The sequence below is a fragment of the Oncorhynchus kisutch genome, linkage group LG6 (assembly GCF_002021735.2).
Source record: "Oncorhynchus kisutch isolate 150728-3 linkage group LG6, Okis_V2, whole genome shotgun sequence".
NCBI lineage: Eukaryota > Metazoa > Chordata > Actinopteri > Salmoniformes > Salmonidae > Oncorhynchus > Oncorhynchus kisutch.
In genome coordinates, this window is record NC_034179.2 from 54,794,355 (window position 1) to 54,818,832 (window position 24,478).

At 43.4% G+C, this 24,478-nt stretch overlaps 1 protein-coding gene across 5 annotated transcripts; it reads right to left on the minus strand.

Annotated features, from left to right (window-relative positions):
- Nucleotides 1-2,261: 2,261 nt before the first annotated feature.
- Nucleotides 2,262-24,182, minus strand: LOC109892994 (transcription elongation regulator 1-like). 5 transcript variants are annotated; one of them, XM_020485953.2, is made up of 21 exons: nucleotides 24,082-24,182; nucleotides 23,138-23,360; nucleotides 22,808-22,960; nucleotides 22,034-22,292; nucleotides 19,984-20,232; nucleotides 17,319-17,381; nucleotides 15,018-15,212; nucleotides 14,675-14,781; nucleotides 14,430-14,515; nucleotides 14,171-14,334; nucleotides 7,981-8,056; nucleotides 6,851-6,989; nucleotides 5,707-5,796; nucleotides 5,368-5,486; nucleotides 5,075-5,225; nucleotides 4,671-4,835; nucleotides 4,248-4,430; nucleotides 3,805-3,984; nucleotides 3,499-3,582; nucleotides 3,270-3,370; nucleotides 2,262-2,944 (listed from the first exon to the last, which is right to left on the minus strand). In XM_020485953.2, exons 1-21 carry the CDS (start codon nucleotides 24,126-24,128, stop codon nucleotides 2,743-2,745), a joined length of 3,036 nt encoding a protein of 1,011 aa, XP_020341542.1. In that variant the 5' UTR covers nucleotides 24,129-24,182; the 3' UTR covers nucleotides 2,262-2,742. The 5 variants fall into 5 exon arrangements, with proteins under 5 accessions (XP_020341542.1, XP_020341541.1, XP_031682804.1 ...); XM_020485952.2 differs by having other exon boundaries at nucleotides 14,430-14,518; XM_031826944.1 differs by lacking the exon at nucleotides 24,082-24,182 and adding an exon at nucleotides 23,524-23,787 and having other exon boundaries at nucleotides 14,430-14,518.
- Nucleotides 24,183-24,478: the final 296 nt, after the last annotated feature.

Genomic DNA, 24,478 nt, shown 5'->3' on the forward strand with positions numbered 1-24,478 from the left:
CTAAATAGTCCTGACTTTTTATTATGGGCTCAGTGATCCCGGGAACAGAGCTGGGAAAATGAATCCAAAACGTTAGTCTCTTTAGCCCCGTTTATACTTGGTGCTGTGTCCTGATCCTGTCCACATTCTGATTGGGCAGACAATTAGTGTAGACCAGTGGTTCCCATTTTTATAGTCCCATACCCCTTCAAAACATTCAATCTCCAGCTGCGTACCCCCTCTAGCACCAGGGTCAGCGCACTCTCAAATTTTGTTTTTTGCCATCATTGTAAAAGCCTGCCACACACACACACACACAAAATGACATATTTATTAAACAAAATAATGTGCGAGTTTTTGTCACAACCCGGCTCGTGGGATGTGACAAAGAGCTCTTATAGGACCAGGGCACAAATAATATAATAATAATAAGCAATTTAGCTCTTTATTTAGCCATTTTACATATAAAATTGTATTTGTTCATCGAACATTGTGAATAACTCACCACAGGTTAATGAGAAGGGTGTGCTTGAAACGATGCACATAACTCTGCAATGTTGGGTTGTATTGGAAAGAGTCTCAGTCTTAAATACTTTTCCACACAGTCTGTGCCTGTATTTAGTTTTCTTGCTAGTGAGGGCTGAGAATCCACTCTCACGTAGGAATGTGGTTGCAAAGGGCATCATAGTCTTAACGCGATTTGCCAAGACAGGATACTCTGAGCGCAGCCCAATCCAGAAATCTGGCAGTGACTTCTGATGAAATTCAATTTTCACAGAACCGCTTGTTGCAATTTCGATGAGGCTCTCTTGTTCAGATATGTTAAGTGGACTGGAGGCAGGGCATGAAAGGGATAACGAATCCAGTTGTTTGTCATCAGTTTCGGTAAAGTACCTGCGTAATTGCGCACCCAACTCACCCATGCTTCGCTATATCACGTTTAACATTGTAAGCTTGAGTTCATTTGCACACAAAAAAAAATCATACAATGATGGAAAGACCTGTGTGTTGTCCTTGATAATGTAGACAGAGAAGAACTCCAACTTCTTAATCAGCCTCAATTTCATCCCGCACATTGAATATAGTTGTGGAGAGTCCCTGTAATCCTCGATTCAGCAGCAGGAAGGTATGGAGGGAAAAGGAAGAATTAAGTCCTCCACAATAGTATGGGGCTGGCCTGTCCTAGCCACTCGGTAGCTCACCATATAAGACGCTTCTAGCCCCTTCTTATTAATGGTATCTATTGCTGTTATACATGTCTTACTACTCGAAAGTAGTCTTAATTCTCGCTCCAAAAACTCCCGTGGCATATTTTTCAAAGTTGCTGATGGTTTAATTTTATTTTTTGGCAGTGAAACGAGGTTACTCAGGCGAGAGAAAGAAAAAAAAGCCCCATTGGAGAATATAAATGGACTGTTTGGCGTACATCACGACGGCATTGCACGTATACCCCAATTTGGGAATACCTGGTGTAGACAATCAAAATAACTGACCTATCCGCCTCCTCTGGAGTTGTTGTGGATGAATTGATTGGTTCGACGAAATCAGTGGGCAGAGTAACAGGGGAGTCAAAGAAAATTCATTTTAGGGAGGTAAACAGTTGCCGTTCAAATCCCAGTGACTTTTGGTTTTCCAACCTTACCCAACATGAACTAATAACATTTATTTTGTCAATCAACCTAACTTTGAACAGCTGTATGTGTCAAAACAAGACTGGTGCTGTGGACTAGGCACTGGGAAAGGAACCCAATCTTGCCAATCCACTTTCTTAAAAAGGGTATATTTCAGCAGAATGCACATTTTTACTTTAAGACACATGCCTCGAGTCAATGGAGTCCTTTCAGGAGGACGATTTAAATGGTTTACGACATCTAGATACATTACAACACATCCTCGACTACCTCTGAAGGTGGTCAGGAGGACCTGGGCCCAGTTTCCCCAAAAGCATTTTAAGGCCAATTTCATCGTTACAACCTTCATTGGAGCACCCAGGCTTCATGGGAGCACCTTCATCACATCTGGCCTTGATTGGGAGTCCCATAGGGCGGCACACAATTGGCCCAGAGTCGTCCGGGTTTGGCCGGGGTAGACTGTCATTCTCAGTAAAAAATTGCTAAAAAAAATCATCATTTAACGTTGCGTTGTTAGATTATTTTAAATGTCTCCTTTGTCAGCACAATCCGAACATGTTAGCTCCAGGTACAAACAGGGCATTTGATACCTACATAGATTACTCTAAATTGTTTGGTAACAAAAACATTAAACACTGACAGATCATAGGACAAGATTGTCAAAAAAAGGTTGCCTTTAATCCAGTAAAACACTTACAGAAACAGCAACCTATCAAAATGAAAGCGCTTTGAGAAGCATTTCAACTGTACTGTGAGATGGTACATGAAAATTACACCCTCTAACAGTTATTACCAAGACCTGCAATGCCTTGAGTCACAGAAACAGCTAAACTGATCATTTACATTGTCGCACATGTTGTAGGTTTCTGCAACTGCAGCAGATTGAAAACCACAGATGTATTACTATGCCTATCCCTTTGACCTTAGCCAAAGGTCAGATGTTAAGGGTCACAGGGAAGTGGGCATATCATCATCAGGCCCTGTAGGCAGGAGGGGAGAGCCACGACGGCCCAGAACTGCATTTAATAAATACAGGGGGTGGATGTTCCGGGTTTATGATGAGGCATTACAGTTTTAAATACTGCACTAGGACAGGTGGGTTCATGCTCTGGCTCTCTAGCACTCTCCGTGGTCACTTCGTGGAGCGTCGCGTGGGCTCAGAGGCAGTGGGGGGAGGAGGGGGACCCCTGCGGTCCAGGTCCTCGATGTAGAACATTATTAGTTTACTCCTCTCCTCCGGGACACAGTCCAGCACCAGGTAACGCTTGTCGTTTTGCAGAACCTTCTCCACGTCCTTCAGGTGCTGGTCAGACTCCTGGAGCAACTTCCGCGACCTGAGGAGGACAACATGGGTGGAAGCAGTCAGTGGAAAAAAATAACGTGTTGGGAGAAACAAGACTAGAGTGGATCTTGCCGATATCTTGACTACAGTACAACAATTCAACAATATAGGAGGGGTTAAGAGGCAGTGCAGTTGAAACAATAGCGCCTCCTGCTGACCCAATAGCAAACAAGCAATTCTTTGATAATCCATTCTGAATTAGAAGTATAAATTCCATTAAAAGTAAAAACCAACTTATGATACATTTCAATTGAAACCTCATTCCCTCAGGTGGCAGTGTAAAGATGTCAAGCCAGCCCATGTGTTCAATCACCCACCTGTACGTGATGAACTTGGTCTCTTTCAGAAGCGTTCGGAAGTCAGCTTTGGCTGTGATGTACTTGTCTTTGATGTAGTCTTCAAACTCCCTCTGTTTCTTCTGAGAAACAAAGCACACACAAAACCCCTCAGCGCGTTTTTTTTTGTTGCCTGGTGTTTACTCAGTACATGGGTAGCTGACGTAAACAACAGCACACAGGAAGGTAAAGAGAAAAGCAGAGGTCTTACTCGGTCACTACTGGAGAACTTGATACAGCGAGGGTCCTCTTTGATGATCTTCTTCATCTCCTTCCACGTGGTGGTCAGTGTGATCTTTGGGTGAACAACAACAGCACTTACTATCAAGTCATTTGTCCCAGGATTACACACCATATCTAAATGACATGCATGTACATCGTCTACGACGCCACCTTCATGTCGACAGCACGTTCAGACGGACTGCAGTGAGTTCCCATTTCGTGCGGCCATGTCAGTGTGCAACATGCCCTGGAATGGAGTGTCACACCAGCCCCCCACAAAAAGGTTGCCCCTCACCATGACGGTCTCGTCCAGTAGCTGTCTGAAGTTCTCCTTCTTCTTCTTGGAGAGCATCTCCACGTGTTCGTTGAACAGTTTCTCCTTGTCGTCCCTCTCCAGCAGAGAGGCGGACTCCCAGCGGTGGTCCTTACGCAGGTTACGCCGGGTGTCTGACCACGACGCATCAGACGACCTCACCTGATCACACAACACACACCCCCCCCCCAGCATTAGGATCTGGCAAGTAGTTCTTTGTCCACATAAATCACTGCACAAGGCTGTGCATTAATGCAGTTAAAATAATAAATTACTTTTTGCATTCAGAGGTCATATGAAACAGGGCCAATTTTTTGGTACACCCAAGTTAAACTAGTAATTATAGTCCTATTTTTCTTATTCAGTGAACTAACTTCAGGTGTGTGTGTGTGTATGTGCGCGCGAGAGAGAGAGAGAGAGCTCACCATATCCGACATGAGGGCTCTGAAGTGCTGGATGGCCTCCTCCCTCTTGTGCTGCTCCCGTTCTCTGTCGATCTCCTTGGTCTGCTCAGAGCGGGCCTTCTGCACCTCGCGCTCCCTCTCCCTCAGACTGGCCTCTATCCTGGCGGCGCGCTCCATCTCCTTCTCCTTATCAGAGTCCATGTGCTGGCAGCAGAGAGAGAAACCGTCACACACACACACATAATATACACACACAATCATCACAGGCGGCATGACAGATGACTCCCATCACGTCAAGTGCTCAAACGGCGCCTAACCGCACGCCACTGAATAGTGGCAGGTTTGTGCCTATGGGCTGAGTTAGATGCCAGAAGAGCTGGAGTCAGTGTATGAATGAGGGCTGCAGGCAGCCTCTGAGCGAGGTGCCAAGGCTATTCCTCCCACCTTGGCCTGCTTGTCCACATACTGCTTGTAGAGTTCCTCTCTGGTGTTGGAGCTCTCCACAGCCTTGTAGCGGGGGTCTCCCTCCAGCTTGTCCTTCACCTTGCTCCAGCGCTGCCCTCCATCCAGGTGGTGGTCCCCAAGAAGTTCAAAGAAGTCCTGCTTCACCTGGGACAGACACGAGGGCAGACCAGGCTTATAAGAGGAACACACACACACACACTTGGTCAGGTAGACATTTAACAACAACTTAAATGATTGTTCTAAGTGTTGTCAATTAACAATTTAGGTATTTCTTCCAGGTTTCCCTAAGCACAGAACTCCGCAAGCAGCAAGGTACTTGTCCCAGCATATCATTTCCTCAGGCGTCTGTATTCAGTGGGCCATGGGTTTTTTCCAGTGCTCACCTTCTCTCCCCTGTTCTTAGAGTCCTCCTTCTCTTTCTTCTTGAGAGAGGTCATGAACTCAATGAAGATGGCCTCCCGGTCCTTCATCTTCTCGATGGCCTTGAACCGTTGGTCCTTGGCGTGCTTGGAGGCAAACTCACTGAACGTTGTCCTGAAACAAAGAAAGACTCTTAGTTGGCCAAGAAACAACGACAATGCAAAATGGACACTTGACACTAAATTACTAATGAGTGCAACAGCCTGGTATACCAAGACAACGTTTGAACTGATGGGTGTTTGAAGTGAGGTCTGACCTGGCGGTGAGCTTAGCATCCTCCATCATCTTCCTGAACTCGTCCTTAGACTGCATCAGTTTATTCTTCTTCTCCTTCCTCTCCTCCTCAGCCCGGGTCTTCACATACTGGTCAAACACCTGTACAAGACCAGCAGACACACAGAACAATAGTTAGCGAAAATAAAGACATTTGTGGCAGGTAACCCTTAAGGATATTCATTACCTAATATCAGGGCTCTGACCTTCCCCCAAAAGTGAAACATAGCTCATGTTACCATAACACAGAATATGGCAAAGGAGACATGTTCTTGTACTTTTAAAACCAAATAGATTAATTGATTCTGTAAGTATACAATACCTGCTTTCTCTCTTTTGGGTTGAGCAGCAGATACCGCGGGTCAAAAACAATCTTGTGCAGCTCTTTCTCCCAGGTAGAGAATGCTGAGACCTGCGGGCACGGGGTTAAAAGAGGGCATGAGACCAGGCCAATCAAGGTGGGCTTCAACAACATCCACATAACAAGTTCACTCATCAGTCAACTTAGTTGCTTTCAAGGAAAACAATCCTTTGGTCGTCCCCCATCAGAATCTAAAAGGGTCGGAATGAGTCACGTTTTACTCCTCAAACTACTGACACACAAAGGAGCAATTATAATAAGAGCAGAGTAAGGCAATAAAAATGTCTGCATCACGCCTGGTGGTGCCCATGGAAAAGGCTCCAGAGACCAGGCAGGCAGCTCCAAATAAATCCCCTGCCAGGGTAGTTCAATACGGTTTACAATACAATTTAGATTTATTTTTATTGCTGCTTTGGATGTGTCAGTTACAAGCTTCTGTTGGGGCAGAACAGAAGTTGAACACCTGGGTTTAGTCAAATAGGACAGAAAGGTTGACACATAGTTCATGTAATACATAAACAGAAGGTGAAGACAAGAAAGCTGAACCCAGATTAGAGATGAGACTATAACAATGTAAAATAGGCAATTATCTACTCTGCATGCCAGTTTGTAAACAAGGAACATTAACGACTGTCATAGGCAGTGTAGGCCTGTAGACATATGGATGGTATTGGACAAACCCAAGAACAAAAGCTATAGTTAGAAACACCTATACAGCATATGGCATGAGTCATTTTCGAAAAAAGAAAGATACGAAACGGTCACCGTTATGTACAATAAATGGATAATTATGAAATCATGTCTTCCCTACATAAAATAGTGAAATGTTAAATCCATAGCCTATCATTACAATTCAAAAATCAGACCATTGCAGTAACATTTTTTTATCTAACATTTTGTATTCCTTTTTTTTGTATTACCAAAGCAAAACATAGGCAGAAAGGTATTTGTCATTCAGCTGAGCATAAGAGAGAAGACAGAGGCAGAGGAATAAAAGGAAAAGGAGAATTAACTGAAGAGTGTACCTTGGTGGGCTTCCATTCAGATTAATGTGTCTAACATTACAGAGCTGGTTACAGTATTGCGTTGGATTGAAGTGTTTTACCCCTCTCTTCAGCAGCATGTCCCTGAACTGCGTCATGCGGCTCTCCAGGGGCACGATGGCCCGCTCTCGGGCCGCCTTCAGCTCCGCCTCCATGGCTGCCTCTTTCTCAGAGTCCGCCTCTTTCATCACTTCCTCCTTCCTGCAAGCAGAGGGAACACGTCAGGGACCAGGCACACGGGGACTGGGGAGAGCTAGAAGCACTTTGACATCTGCTGATGTAAAAAAAAAGAAAAGGGCTTTATACATACATTTGATGATAGATAGGGAGTTTACGGGGCTGGACTGGGGTGCAACTTAAGTTCTTTAAATAGGGAAACGATATGTTCTGCTCTATCCAGGTGGTATGACGAAGAAATAGTGGAGGTGCACTATACTTGACTGTTCAATCACTGGCCATCTCTAACAAAAGAGAACTCCAAATTATATACGATAGGGTTTGCGTAGGTCTTACAGGTTTGGAGGTGGCAGGATTTGTCAAATACATGACCACTGATATTCATTGTCATGAACTTGGGATTCCATGTTCCACAATCACATAAAGCTAGGGCAGGACAGGGCAGTGAGGTGAATGTCTTAATTTGCTGTTTCATTGGGGTTCCTAAAGCAGTAGTTTTAGAAGCAAGGTGGTTACCTTGGAGGCCCATGTTGGCATCATGTGTTCTACAGGCCTTTTCCCTGAACAATAGTCTCGTGTGCAACTGGACCAGTGTTTGGGGTAGCAGGGAGAGGCAGGCTTGGAGGGCACTGATGGGAAACAGTGACTGATTGGGTAACCTGGACAGTGACCATTGATTCACCACTTCAACAGACCCAGTGAAGACATAAATCAGGCTTTACTAAGGCAGTGCAAGCTGGGTCAAAAACTACTTCCCACCAAAATAGTCAGTCCCTCCACCCCCACAGAAAAAGATCCAAATCAAGCAATTTAGGGTTTGATGACAAAATAAAAACACAAAAAAAACCTTCAACTAACAATTTAGATTTTTAGCCAGAGTACATTATAGGTTTATTTGAATTTGAACATGCTGTTTTATCTGTTTAGACAAGAGGAAGAATGACTGAGTGCCTCCTCATGCTGCTATTGGCCCCTGTGTTGGGCCCTTGGATGGAGAGGTGGACTGTGGACTTACTTCCTCTTCTTGGCCTTCACAGGCTCATCCTCCAGAGCTTCCTCTGCTGCCGCCTCCAGCTCCTCTTTGCTGATTCCTGAGGGAACGATAATTGATAAGACAGCTGTGTAACATTATAAATGAGGCCATCCTCATGAAAACCCACAGAGGCATAATGAGAGTAGGGCTGTGGAGATTATGGAATCTTGGGTAATAATTCATTGTCAAGAGAATAGCTAGGGCTATTGTCAGTAATTTTATGGGAAAAATGTTTTGGACCTTGTAATGCATCTAGTTAAATTAGCTAGGACATACAGTGGGGTCAAATTATTGACACCCTTGATAAAAAAAATTGACAAAAATTACAGTATAAAATATATTCAAATACTGAGCTATATTGAATACTAAAACATTTTATACTAATACAATTGCTCAGAAAACGATTTTTTTTGAAGTAATACTTTTCTCCCCTCAAAAGGGTAGGGTAAAAAATGACTGACACCCCTGTTTTCAATACCTCACCTTGCAAGGAAACAAGCACTGAGCATTTTTCTAAGATGTTTTATGAGTGGGAGAACACATTTGGAGGTATCTTAGACCATTCTCCCACACAGAATCTTTCCACATCCTTGATCTGTGCTTATGGACTGCCCTCTTCAATTCAAACCACAAGTTTTCAATGGGTTTCCAGAGACAGATGAATTTAGATTGTTTAGGACAATTAACCATTTCTTTGAGTACTTACTCAAGCCACTGTATATGTAGTACAGTTACATCAATTACCTCGTACCCCTGCACATCGACTCGGTACTGGTACTCCCTTCATTTAGTCATCTTATTTTTTACTCGTTATTCATTGTGTATTTTATTCCCTGTGTCACACAGACACAAACTCAGCAGTTCCCAGACATTTCTGGGGGAAAATGGCCCTAGCCCTAACCCTCCGATCCAACAGGTCCCAGACGTGCTCAATGGGATTGAGAGCTGGGCTCTTCGCTGGCCATGGCAGAACACTGACATTCCTGTCTTGCAGTAAAACACACACAGAACGAGCAGTATTGCTGGTGGCATTGTCATGCTGGAGGGTCATGTCAGGATGAGCCTGCAGGAAGGGTACCACATGAGGGAGGAGGATGTCTTCCCTGTAAAGCACAGCGTTGACATTGCCTGCAATGACAACAAGCTCAGTCCGATGATGCTGTGACACACCACACCTTGACAGACCATCCACCTCCAAAATTGATCCCGCTCCAGAGTACAGGCCTCGGTGTAACGATCATTCCTTCATCAATAAACGCGAATCCGACCATCACCCGATGTGAGACAAAACCACGACTCATCAGTTTAGAGCACTTTTTGCCAGTCCTGTCTGGTCCAGCAACGGTGGGTTTGTGCCCATAGGCGATGTTGTTGCCGGTGATGTCTGGTGAGGACCTGCCTTACAACAGGCCTACAAGTTCTCAGTCCACCCTCTCTCAGCCTATTGCGGACAGTCTGAGCACTGAAGGAAGGATTGTGCGTTCCTGGTGTAACTCGGGCAGTTGTTGCCATCCTGTACCTGTTCCGCAGGTGTGATGTTCGGATGTACCGATCCTGTACAGGTGTTGTTACACGTGGTCTGCCACTGCGAGGACAAATCAGCTGTCCTTCCTGTCTCCCTGTAGCACCGTCTTAGGCATCTCACAGTACGGATATTGCAATTTATTGGCCTGGCCACATCTGCAGTTCTCATGCCTCCTTGCAGCATGCCTAAGGCACATTCAAGCAGATGAGCAGGGGCCCTGGGCATCTTTCTTTTGGTGTTTTTCAGAGTCAGTAGAAAGGCCTCATTAGTGTCCTAAGTTTTCATAACTGTGACCTTTATTGCCTACCATCTGTAAGCTGTTAGTGTCTTAACGACCGTTCCACATGTGCATGTTCATTAATTATGGTTCAAGCATGGGAAACAGTGTTTAAACCCTTTACAATGAAGATCTGTGAAGTTATTTTGATTTTTACAAATGATCTTTTAAAAGACAGGGTCCTGAAAAGGGGACGTTTCTTTTTTTGCTGAGTTTATATACACACTACCGTTCAAAAGTTTAGGGTCACTTAGAAAATTCATTGTTTTCTAAAAAAGAAAATCAAAATTTTTGTCAATTAAAGTAATGGTGTAAATGACAATTGTAGCTGGAAATGGCGATGTTTTATGGAATATGTACATAGGCCCATTACCAGCAACCATCACTCCTGTGTTCCAATGTCATGTTGGGTTAGTTAATCCAAGTTTATCATTTTAACAAGGCTAATTGATCATTAGAAAACTCTTTTGCAATTAGGTTAGCACAGCTGAAAACGGTTGTGCTGATTAATTAAAAACCTCTTAAAGATCGGGTCTTTTTTTTCAAAGTTTTGTTAAAAATCGCGCAAAGTTTCACCGTCCTGCTACTCATGCCAGGAATATAGTACATGCATATGATTAGTATGTGTGGATAGAAAACACTCTGAAGTTTCTAAAACTAGTTAAATCATGTCTGTGACTATAACAGAACGTGTGGAGCAGGCAAAAACCCAAGGAAAACTGTTCACCAAAAAAATAAAAGATATCCTTCCGCCAGTTGCCTGTATGGTCTATGGCAAGGGAAAATAGATAGCGACCAGTTTACAATGCCTACAGCTTCCACACGATGTCGCCAGTACTGTCAATTGGTTTGAAGTTAATCCTTGGTGAGATGAGAAATAGGCACTTCCTGTTATCGAGTACACAGCAGGAAGTTTTGAGAGAGAGAAAATGGACCATCATTTCAAGAATTGCTGCTATTGAATACAGATCGCGCCGTGATCAATTTGATCGATTATTAACGTTTACTAATACCTAAAGTTGGTTTACAAAAGTAGTTTGAAGTGTTGTCAAAGTTTATCGGAAACTTTTTTAATTTAACAAGATTATGTTGCGTTTTGTAAAGCTGCTTTTTCCTGGATCAGACGGGCTTCATAAATGGACATTTTGGGTATACATGGACGGATTTAAATCGGAAAAAAAATACCCAATTGTGATGTTTATGGGACATATAGGAGTGCCAACAAAGAAGCTCGTCAAAGATAATGAATGTTTTATATTTTATTTCTGCGTTTTGTGTAGCGCCGGCTACGCTAATTCTTTTGTTTACGTTCCCTACAGGTATTTCTGGGGGTTGCATGCTATCAGATAATAGCTTCTCATGCTTTCGCCGAAAAGCCTTATAAAATCTGACATGTTGGCTAGATTCACAACGAGTGTAGCTTTAATTGAGTACCCTGCATGTGTGTTTTAATGAAAGTTTGAGTTTTAGCGAGTACTATTAGCATTTGGCGTTGCGCATTTCCATTTCCTGTTGGCTATGTGAGACGCAGACGTCTCACCTTGCCCTAAGAGGTTTTAACGCAGCAATAAATAAAAAAAACTGGCCTTCTTTAGACTAATGCATCAGCATTTGTGGGTTCGATTACAGGCTCAAAATGGCCAGAAACAAAGCCTTTCTTCTGAAACTAGTCCGTCTATTCTTGTTCTGAGAAATTAAGGCAATTCCATGCGAGAAATTGCCAAGAAACTGAATATCTCATACATCACTGTGTACTATGCCCTTCACAGAACAGCGCAAACAGGCTCTAACCAGAATAGAAAGAGTGGGAGGCCCCAGTGCACAACTGAGCAAGAGGACAAGTACATTAGAATGTCTAGTTTGAGAAACAGACACCTCACAAGTCCTCAACTGGCAGCTTCATTAAATAGTACCCGCAAAACACCAGTCTCAACATCAACAGTGAAGGGGCAAAGAAAAACCCAATAAAAATATTGCAGCTGAGCAAAAGAACAGACACTGGAGAGAGGAACTCTACCTTGAAGGCCATCATCCCGGAGTTCTCTCTTCACTGTTGACGTTGAGAGTGGTGTTTTGCCGTCTCAAGTATTCAGACCCTTTACTTAGTCATTTGTTGAAGCACCTTTGGCAGCGCTACAAGCTTGGCACACCTGTATTTGGAGAGTTTCTCAAATTCTTCTCTGCAGATCCTCTCAAGCTCTGTCAGGTTGGATGGGGAGAGTTGCTGCACAGCTATTTTCAGGTCTCTCCGGAGATGTTAGATCGGGTTCAAGTCTGGGTCACTTAAGGACATCCAGAGACTTGTCCCAAAGCAACTCTTGTGTTGTCTTGGCTGTGTGTTTAGGGTCGTTGTCCTGTTGGAAGTGGAACCTTCACCCCAGTCTGAAGTCCTGAGCACTCTGGGGCAGGGTTTCATCAAGGATCTCTGTACTTTGCTCCAATCATCTTTCCCTCGATCCTGACTAGTCTCCCAGTCCCTGCTGCTGAAAAACATCACCACAGCATGATGCTGCCACCACCATGGTTCACCATATGGATGGTGCCAGGTTTCCTCCAGACGCTGGGCATAAAGAGTTCAATCTTGGTTTCATCAGACCAGAGAATCTTGTTTCTCATGGTCAGAATGTTTAGGTGCCTTTTGGAAAACTCCAAGCAGGCTGTCATGTGCCTTTTACAAAGGAGTGGCTTCCGTCTGGCCACTACTATAAATGTCCATCTGGAAGATTCTTCGATCTCCACAGAAGAACTCTAGAGCTCTGTCAGATTTACCATTGGGTTCTTGGTCACCTCCCAGACCAAGGTTCTTCTCCCCCGATTGCTCTGTTTGGCCGGGTGACCAGCTTTAGGAAGTGTCTTTATGGTTCCAAACTTCTTCCATTTAAGAATGATTGAGACCACTGTGTTCTTGTGGACCTTCAATGCGTCAGACATATTTTGGTACCCTTCCCCAGATCTGTGACTTCACACAATCCTGTCTCGGAGCTCTACGGACAATTCCTTGGACCTCATGGCTTAGTTTTTGCTCTGAGATGCACTGTCAACTGTGGGACTTTGTATTTACAGGTGTGTGCCTTTCCAAATCATGTCTAATCAATTGAATTTACCACAGGTGGACTCCAATCAAGTTGTAAAAACATCAAGGATGATCAATGGAAACAGGATGCACTTGAGCTCAATTGAGTCGCATAGAAAAGGGTCTGAATACTTATGTAAATAAGGTATCTTATTTGGCAAAAAAAAAAGTCTAAACATATCGATTTGTCTTTATGGGGTATTTTGTGTAGACTGCTGAGGATCTTTTTTTCCCCCCATTTTAGAATAAGGCTGTAACGTAACAAAATATGTAAAAAGTCAAGGGGTCTGAATATTTTCCGAAGGCACTGTGTGTAGATCACACACACACACACACACACACACACACACACACACACACTGTCCTTCAGAAAGTATTCAGACCCCTTGACTTTTTCCACATTTTGTTACGTTTACAGTCTTATTCGAAAGCGAGGAAGTCACTCGCTGGGTGGGGTAAGTTTCTCGAAAACAAAGTAATATCGCAAAAGTAGTGTCTGGACCCTGATATAACTTTATCCAGGACATTTAAGGGGGAAATCTGGTTGCGTCCCCTTACGAGGCTGAAACTTAGCCACAAGTGGATCTTCCAGCAAGACAATAACAACCACATATAAAAAAAAAAAGAACACAAAGGAATGGTTTATTGGCCACAAAAATCAACATTTTGCAATGGCTAGCAGTCTCCGGACTTCAAACCGATTGAAAACATGTGGTTTGAATGGAAGAGGGCAGTTCATAAGCGCAGACAATTGATATCAAGGATCTGGAAGGATTCGGTATGGCTGAAGGGGCAAAGATCCCTCCCAATGTGTTCTCTAACTCATAAAACATTTTAGAAAAAGCCTGAGTGTCGTTATCCTCGCAGGGTGACGTATTGAAAGGTATTGAAAACAGGGGTGTCAATTTTGATCTATATATGAATTTATTTGTTCAACAAAATCTCTCTGTGCAATTTTTGGAAAGTACAATTTAGCTCAGTATATTAATTATTTATTTTCCAGCATTCATTTCTGTTCATCTTTATCAAGGGTGTCAATTTCGGACCTCTCTGTAACTAATGAACACAACACAGCTTTGGTGATATCCCGTCTCAAAAACAAATGTTCTTGACCGCTTGGAAATTAAACTTCTCATAACAGTGCCATTCAGCTCGTAAAATAGATTACATAAAGTTGGTCAAACTGGTAAAAAAAAAAAAATTAAAAGGTATTGGGTAAACTGTATATACACTTGAATATAAATTGGAATCCCACCTTCTAAAATCAAACATTTTTTGGGGGTGTGCGTGTTCGTACCCAGCTTCTTGGTGGCATCCTCCAGGCCTCTTTTGTGAGGTGGTTCCTGGATATTCTTGTCAACGTCGGCCCGCCCCACCAGCTCATCTGGCCGGTCCCACATGGAGAGACGCGTGGTGGGATTGTAGTAGAAAACACGCTCGTCACCGGTCCACACAATACACCTACACATGTTCAATAGGGCACATGGGCAGGAGAGTGATTAAAGTTCAGCCTCATACAACAGCACATGGCTCCATCACCATCAGTGGGTACATACCAGGGAGTGCCAGGGATAGGGTTAGTGGCCACTGGCTTGGCTTTCTGTGCAGTCTTCTCCTCTTCAGTCATCTCTTCCTCCTTAACCTCCTCAATGAAAGGAATACAACCGTTAAAAGAGTATTCTTCAAATGATCCACCCTATCAAATTTTAACATTTAGTGCTGCGGATGTAAAAAAAAAAAGGGCTGTTGAACATTTGATGCCAACTTTCTGACTAGGAGACCGCGCCAGCTCTCCTCTTACCTCTTTCATCTCATTAGGGGGTTCTATTTTGGGCTCCTCGTCCTCCATCTCCATGGCCTCCTCCTCCAGGGCCTGTTGCCTCTCCTTGGCCTTCTCTGCCTCCCTCTCTACAGGAGGAGAAACTCACACACATTAGACATGCAACAGTTAAATATCAAATTTTATTGGTCCCATACACGTGATTAGCAGATGTTATTGCGGGTGTAGCGAAATGTTTGTGCTAATTTTCCTAAGAGCTAGTCGCGATGCTGCCATCTCCGTCGGCGCCATCATCAGTATTTCACTAACCAGTCCAGGAAGAATGATAGCTGGCTGTAGAAACCCAAGCTTTAAATAGACCAACCTTTCTCCCGTAGTTCCTGGGGCTTGTCCCAGGTGGACTCTAGTGTGCGGTTGTTGTAGTAGTAGGTTTTCCCATCGGCCGTTTTGTACTCGGACCACTCTGGGAGTTGGAGGCCTGCCAAGGCGGGCGCCGCCAGGGCCAATTGGGGGTGGTGCATCATGGGAACAAGGGGAGGGGCCATGCCGGGCAGCATACCTGTAGAAGGTGAAATACACAGACTACTTCTTAAGACATTCAGCTCTGATAAACTCCTAACCCCAATCGATTGCACATCTAATCAACACCAAACATACAGCATGGGATGGGTAGTAGCAGAGGGTGATGACATCTTTGCTAGTGCCTCTTATTCCTAAAATGTATTGATGTGCACTACCAGTCAAAAGTTTTAGAACAGCTTCTCATTCAAGGTTTTTTTTTTTTTTTTTTTTTTACATTGTAGAACAATAGTGAAGACAACAAAAGTATGAAATAACACAGAATCATGTAGTAACCAAACAAATATATGTGAGACTCTTCAAATAGCCACCTTTTGCCTTGCACACAGTTGGCAGGCTCTCAACCAGCTTCATGAGGTAGTCACATGGAATGCATTTCAATTAACAGGTGTGCCTTGTTAAAAGCTAAGGAAATAAATTCCACAAATTAATGCATTTGAGCCAATCAGTTGTGTTGTGAAAAGGTAGGGGGTATACAGAAGATAGCCCTATTTGGTAAAGATCAAGTCCAAATTACAGCAATAACAGCTCAAATAAGCAAAGAGAAACAGTCCATCATTACTTTAAGACATGAAGGTCAGTCAATCCGGATAATATCAAGTGCAGTCGCTAGCGCCATGATAAAACTGGCTCTCATGAGGACCGCCACAGGAATGGAAGACCCAGAGTTACCTCTGCTGCAGAGGAAAAGTTCAATGAAGTTACCAGCCTCAGAAATTGCAGCCCAAATAAAGGCGTCACAGAGTTCAAGTAAGACACATCCACTGTTCAGAGGAGACTGTATGGAATCTGTGGTCAAATTGCTGCAAAGAAACCACTACTAAAGGACACCAATAAGAAGAGACTTGCTTGGGCAAAGAAACACAAGCAATGGACATTAGACCAGTGTAAATCTGTCCTTTGGTCTGGAGTCCAAATCAGAGATTTTTGGTTCCAGCCTCTTTGTGAGATGCGGTGTGGGTGAACGGATGATCTTCCCATGTGTGTTTCCCACCGTAAAGCATGGAGTAGGTGGTGTTATGATGTGGGGTGCTTTGCTAGTGACAGTGATTCATTTATTTAAGCAGCCAACAAGTGCTCAACATAAGTGGGAACACCTACAAGACGGTTGGAAAAGTATTCCAGGTGAAGCTAGTTGAGAGAAAGCCAAGAGTGTGCAAAGCGGTCATCAAGGCAAAGGGTGGCTATTTGAAGAATCTTTAAAAAAAAATGTTTTGAAATAAAAAACATTTGATTTGTTTAACACTTTTGGTTACTACATGATTCCATATGTGATATTTCATAGGTGATGTTTTCACCATTATTCTACAACGTATAAAATAGTAAAAAGAAAAGAAAAACCATTGAATAAGTAGGTGTTCTAAAACATTTGACCGGTTGTGTATTTAATATAAGAATTCACCTGAAATATAGAAAGGTCTTACGCGAAACATTTACACCTAATTCCCCACACTGGAAAGAAATTGGCCTTCCCCTGGTTAGTCACACAGGTAACATCTAAACTGAGCCACTGAGATGTTAACAAAAACACACAAAAGGCATGCCACAACAAGAAAATGATTATCAAATGAAAATACAACATTAATGTGATTATCCTCTACTGAATGGAAAATAAGGGTGCCTGTCGAAACAAGGTCCAATACTCCTTTGTCACTGTCTACAAAATAAATGACCACTCCGCTCTTAAAAATGTTACCCTGCTAAAGTAGCCTAGCTAAAACCAACAGAATAACAGTGACATTACTGATGCAAGTCTACAACGCGGTTACATCCAACAAGACACATCACACGGATGCCAAAAATAAATTGGTTGTTGATCATAATTACAAGGGCAGAGATGTCTCTGTTCGGGGGGGGGGGGGGGGGGGGGGGAAGCATCAGAACTGTATAGTTTAAACAAGAAAGAATGTCCTAAAATGTCTAAATCACTAATGTTGAGGAAACATAAAGGAAAAGGATACGACAGCAATACTTTCACATTGTTTAGCGGTGCCTAAGCGGCAAAAAATAAGAAGCATCATTTTCACAACACACCACTAACATGCCACCTAACAAAATGCTGACTGGAGACGTTTGAAAGAATTACCGTTATTGTTGGGGGAGACTGTCTTTATATAGGGAGCGCCTACTATCTGCATCATTGCTACACCTGCAAGAACGGACAAGCAAGCATGTTGTTGGGACACAGGAGAAGAGGTGCCAGCTGCCAGGGCAAGGCAGACAGCTATTGACACAACACATATACAAAACTAGGCCCACAACTATAATATCACTTTGATAAAACCACATTAGTATTCTCTTCCTGGCAACAACAATACGGAAGAATAATTTGGTCATGTAAATGGAGAGAGTATTGAACTTTTATTTTTAAATGTATTTAAATTCAGGAAAGTAGATTAAGTCATCTAAAATTAACACCCCATTTCCTTATAAGGCAGTATGTCAAAAGCCTTCGAATTAGCTTCTGCATTTGTTTTCTCTAGACGCCTTGCTGAACTTGGGCAATGGTGACATTTACAGGACTGAAAGGGACTTGTTTCTGCAATAATTAGTGCAAGAAGGTCTGCGACCAGGTCTGCGACCTGCAACAATTTCAAAGACTTTACTGTATTACAGTTCATATAAGGAAATCAGTCAATTGAAATAAATTAACTCTACCCAATCTTTGGATTTCACATGACTGAATACAGATATGCATCGGTTGGTCATAGATACCTTAAAAAAAAAAAAAGGTATTTTTTAAAAGGACCACAAAACCAGTCAGTATCTATCTGGTGTGACCACCATATGTCTCATGTAGCTCGACATCTCCATCACATAGACTTCATCAGGCTGTTGACTGTGGAATGTTTGTCCCGCTCTTCAATGGCTGTGCAAAGATGCTGGATATTGGAGGGAACCGGAACACGCTGAAGTACACGTCAAACCAGAGCATCCCAAACATACTAAATGGGTGAAATATCTTGCGAGTATGCAGGTCAAGGAAGAACTGGGACATATTCAGCTTTCAGGAATTGTGTACAGATCCTTACAACATGGGGCTGTGCGTTATCATGCTGAAACATGAGGTGATGGCTGCGTATGAATGGCACGACAATGGGCCTCAGGATCTTGTCCCGGTATCTCCAGGCATTCAAATTGCCATTGATAAAATGCAATTGTGTTTGTTGTCTGCAGCTTATGCCTACCCATACCATAACCCCACCACCACGGGGCACTCTGTTCACAACGTTGACATAAGCAAACCTCTCGCCCACACAACACCATATGTGGTCTGCGGTTGTGAGGCACTGCCAAATTCTCTAAAACATTGGAGATGGCTTATGGTAGAGAAATTAACATTCAATTCTCTGGCTACAGCGCCGGTGGACATTCCTGCAGTCAGCATGACATTTGTTGGCTCCCACAACTTGAGATATCTGTTGCATTGTGTTATGTGACAAAACTGCACATTTTAGTGGCCTTTTATTGTACCCAGCACACAGTGCACCTGTGTAATGATCATGCTGTTTAAAATCAGCTTCACCTGTCAGGTGGATGATTGTGACGGAGGATAAATGCTCACTAAACAGGGATGCAAACCAATTTGAGCAACAACAAAAAAGCCTTTTATGCATATGGAACATTTCTGGGATCTTTTATTTCAGCTCATGAAACACATGGGAGCAACACTTTTACATGTTGCGTTCGTATTTTTATTCAGTGTAAAATGCTAAGAGTTGAATGTGGAATAAAACTATTTTCATTGGCACTTTGAAGTCAACCCAGATTGGGCTTTCTTTGTTTGTCTAGCTGAAATTGCATTTCCACTGCTTCCAGAAATTAGAAATGTCATGTTGTTAGGTAGCCAATGTGACTGCAACTGGCTTTGCCAATGTTGCTAACTAGCAAGATGTTGAATAATTTTATTCACCCTCACCATGCAATAACTAACGTTATCACATAGTCCTATCAGTACCAGCCAGACTTACGTCAGTTAGCTAGCTAAACAGTTAGCGTTGATGCCAGCATAACAGGCGAGATAGCTTAAATCCTACATTGCTTATCATGGCATTGACTATTTGCTAGCTAGCTAACCAAGCGACATGTTTGATATGATGTAGCTTGCTAGCTTTCAAAACAACCTGACCAGCAAAATTTGCTGCTGGCGCACGTTAGCTAGCTTGTTTCAACTGATTTACTGGCTAACGTTAGGTAGCTAGCATTTGAGGGCTGACTGTTCAAAAGTTTGTGTAGTGCAAAAATGAATGAAGGTGGAAATTCATGTAATGTCAGACAAGCAGTTCTGCAGTAGTCAATGTGCCCAGACAAGCTAGCTAAACATATAGCAGCCAGCAGTGATCAGCTTGGTGGTTGCATATTAACAGAATTACCAGCCAGAGTTCTAATCGAGCTGGCACCAGTTGTGAAACTGGGCTGCACTGGCCTGGGTTTCCCTCAACCCAGCTTGAATTTGAGAATTCCATTCGAACGTGGCCCTAATTTTAAATGCCAGTGGAAAAGATTTAAGAATCATTAAAAAAACTAAGTAGAAACAAGTTGAATTGATTTGCCCAATTATTTACTCCAGCCATGACCAGGACCATTCTACAATAATTGTTTAACCTATTGCTTTACCAGAAGATGAAAATAGGAGACATAACATTATGACAAACAAATGAAGGGATGACACATGACAGAGTATGGAAAGGCAATACTGTTAAAAGTGGGTAGAGAGCGGAGGGTTTGGGATGAGGGAGCTTATGTCTTACCGGGCAGTGGGATGTGCATGCCTGGTAGAGGCAATCTGAAGGGGTGCATGACCCCTGGGGGGAAGCCTGGGATAGAGGCAGTGTGAGGCTGGGACATGGCGTGGTGGGGCAGGCCAGTTGGGAGACTCTGGGGCAGCAGGGACATGGTCTGGACTGGTGTCACGGAGGCTGGCACGGTGGCTACACTGATGGTCACCGCAACACTGGAGGGGACGGAGGCCACAGGCTGCAGATCTGTAGCAGCAGAAACTGGACAAAGACCAGCAGACATTTGCAACACAGTCTGGTCATGTAGTACAACCAACCATAAACAAGCAGAAAACAACCCATTAGCAACTTTGTGAACTTCACCAAATCAGGATTTTTCACCATACAAAAGGTCAGACATGCCAAAAACTTTGATGGGACCCAGATGTCCCTCTCCCATTTATAGTGGCTTTGAAAGTATTCCCCCCAAAACAAAATTGAAAAATGCCCAGGGGGGTGGGGGGGGGGGGGTTGTATCATTAGATTTTTCACAACATGCCTACAACTTTGAAGATGCAAAATATGTGTGTGTGTGAAACAAACAAATATCACAAAAAGACTGAACTTGAGCATGCATAACTATTCACCCCCTCAAGTCAATACTATGTAGAGGCACCTTTTGCAGCAATTACAGCTGCAAGTCTCTTGGGGTATGTCTCTATAAGCTTGACACATCCAGCCACTGGGATTTTTGCCAATTCTTCAAGGCAAAACTGTTCCAGCTTGTTCAAGTTGGATGGGTTCCACTGGTGTACAGAAATCTTCAAGTCATACAACAGATTCTCAATTGGATTGAAGTCTGGGCTTTGCCTAGGCCATCCCAAGACATTGAAATATTTCCCCTTAAACCACTCGAGTGTTGCTTTAGCAGTATGCTTAGGGTCATTGACCTGCTGGAAGGTGAACCTCTGACCCAGTCTCAAATCTCTGGAGGACTGAAACAGATTCCCCTCAAGAATATCCTTGTATTTAGCACCATCCATCAATCCTTCAATTCTGACCAGTTTCCCAGTCCCTGCTGATGAAAAACATCCCCACCGCAGGATGCTGCCACCACCATGCTTCACTGTGGGGATTGTGTTCTCGGGGTGATGAGGTGTTGGGTTTGCGCCAGACATAGCGTTTTCCTTGATGGTCAAAAAGCTCATCTGACCAAATCAAATTTTATTTGTAACATACACATGGTTAGCAGATGTTAATGCGAGTGTAGCGAAATGCTTGTGACCAGAGTACCTTCTTCCATATGTTTGGGGAGTCTCCCAAATTGCCTTTTGGCCAACGTGTTCGCTTATTTTTTTCTTTAAGCAATGGCTTTTTTCTGACCACTCTTCTGTAAAGAGAATCTGTAAAATGTACAGATTCTGAAAAGGTCCACAGCGGAGATTGGACTTCCTTCAGGGTTATCTTTGGTCTCTTTGCTGCCTCTCTGATTTATTCCCTCCTTGCCTGGTCCGTGAGTTTGTGGGCAGCCCTCTCTTGGCAGGTTTGTTGTGGTGCCATATTCTTTCCATTTTTAATCATGGATTTAATGGTGCTCCGTAGGATGTTCAAAGTTTCTGATATGTTTTTTTTTATAACCCAACCCTGATCTGTACTTCTTCACAACTTGGTCCCTGACCTGTTTGGAGAGCTCCTTGGTCTTTGTGGTGCTGCAGACTCTGGGGCCTTTCAGAACATGTGTATATACACTGAAATCATGTGACGGATCATGTGACACTTAGATTGCATAGGTGGACTATATTTAACTAATTACACGACTTCTGAAGGTAATTGGTTGCACCAGATCTTATTTAGGGGCTTCATAGCAAAGGGGGTAAATACATATGCACGCACCACTTTTCCATTTTGTTTTTTAAACAAGTAATTTTTTTCCATCTCACTTCACCAGTTTGGACTATTTTGTGTATGTCCATTACATGACATCCAAATGAAAATCTATTTAAATTAAAGGTTGTAATACAAAAAAAAGTATGAAAAACACCAAGGTGGATGAAAACTTTTGCAAGGCACTGTATGTACTCACTAGCAATGGTCTGGGACACAGAGGTGGTGGTGGTGTTGGAGTCTGGGCTGGTGGTCATGGTGCTGGATGGGGCGGGGGCCTGTGTGGACACTGGGGAGGGTAGTGCAGCTGTAGTGCTGACTGATGTGATGCTACTGGAGGATGCTCCCGTCCCCACCGGTGTCACCATAACAGGGTTGAGCTCTGCCTGCTGGATCACCTTCACCCCCTCAGGTTTGCTCCAGGCTGACTCTCGAGTCCTGGCATTGTAGTAGTACGCCTAGGGGGAAGGGTAGGGGGAGATAGACGGGTTGGTTTACAACATCATGAAAACAATGTGCACACTTCAATGGGGCAGAAGTCTGTGTGGCTTTTTAATTCTGGGATGGCCAGACCGCTAGCAACAACGACAAGAAGCTGCCATGTGGGGAATCGCAGGTGGCTCATTTCAGCTAGTGTTATCTTGTTCTTGATACCATGCCTTGTTTGGAGGTGTTTTGACTGATGTCGCGTCTACGCTAATATGGCTAAAATTCACAAGCTAATCAACAACTGTCACAATATATTTGAGAGAAATAAAATGTATTTATGTTTTCAATAAACAAATATAGTTTACATGTCAACAATCTAAGCCAACCCTGTCTGTTTTTCCCCATAGTTGTGCATGCGTCAGTTGTGTTGCTAAACAACCAACCCATCTATAACTTATGAGTGAAACACAGGAAAATATTAATTCCGGTAGGTTGAAATATTACAGAACTATGTAACAGCCCAATGTAAAAGGCCATTCTTTACTTTTCCCTCCGGTGTCTTGTTCTCCACCCAGATCTCCTCAGCAAGGGGCAGAGTTGGGGCTCCAGCTCCTGGAACTGGGGGCATTCCAGGGGGGAATAGCATTCCTGGGGGTGGGGGCATGCTGCCCATTGGAGGGGGCATGAAAGGAGGTCTCTGAAAAACAAAAACAAATGCATTCCAATTTCAAGCCTTTTATACTAACTATGCAGTCTGATGTTCTGGCTCTCAATGCATTCCGAGCTCTGACAGACCAAAAGTGCAGCAGTCATACTTTAGAATAGATGGATGGTCTAAATTCAAAAAATATCCTTGCATCACTGGCAGGTGTACCTGTAGGTGAGGGGGTCCGAGAGGCGGGGGCATGCCTCCTGGTGGGGGGATGGGTGGCATGCTGGGGTCAAACGGTGGACGCCCGAATGGTGGCCCCCTTGGTGGAGGCCCTCTCATCATACCGAAAGGGGGAGGCGGGGGTCTGAGAAGTGGGGGTGGACCACGCATCACTGGGGTTGGAGGAGGAGCAGGGCCGCGGAAACGCAACGTCTGCTGCGTCATCCTGGAAACAAACCAAATGGACCTGGCTCAAAATCAACACAACATTTTACTCGCTAGCTTTCCTACCCATGTTCAGGTTACTGTTTGTAGCAACAGACTAGCGTCTCAAAATATTCACTCATGTTATCAAGCTAGTTAACTATAGTAGCTAGCGTATTACTTACGTTGCGCGGTCAAGCTAGCGATTCATCGCTTGATGACATCAAACGACGCAGTGACTGTCGCTAAATTTGACAGTTTCACTGGTTAAACTGGTAATCTGCGGGCCAATGAACAGTAACTAGTGAATGTGTATGCTGACCAGTTAGCTAATGTAGCTACTCTACGCTAACTAACGTTGTCTAATGTTATGCCATTCAAATCGACGCGAAGTCTGCACGCCCAGCTAACGCTAACGGACCATTTCAGAAACAATCGTCCGTGTCTAAGTAGCTATTAAGTAGTTTATGTTGAAACTGCTTTGCTTAACTCCACGAATAGCATCACCTTTTAGAAAAATATACGATGAGTCAGGTTGTCTAGCTAGCTAACGTTACGAGGCTAATGTTAGCAACTAACTAGCGTGGCCACATTGAAAAGTCAGCGGCAGCAACGAATGTCCTCGCGAGCGCATGTAACAAATCATTGGGAGTTCAGTTTCACAATAATGTCAAGTTAACAACCGCATAAGACATTATTTATCACAAATATCGATCACTTGGGTTTATTCGCTATAACCTCACCTGTTGTCGTTAAACCCAATACTTTCACCGTCTCCGTGGTCCGCCATTACAGAGAAATCAAACGATTCTTCCTGGTAACACCTCCTTGACACAAACTTGGAAATAGCATTGGCCAAATGGCCTGTCAATCATAGTAGGGGGGGTCAGTCGGCATGAACATCTGATTGGATGCCAAAATAGTCAACATCGTCTGGGCAGAGGGCTCTGCGTCTAGCCACTGTGATGTGTTTTGTTCAGTTAGTTACATATCAATAGTTGAAAGTCCTATTTCATAACAGATGGCAAAACAGGCAACTGTACCATAACCTAATTTACATTTGAAAAAACACATTGCATGCAATATGTATAAACAGTATATGTATTCAAGTAATATATGATCAATATTGTGGGTAAAGTA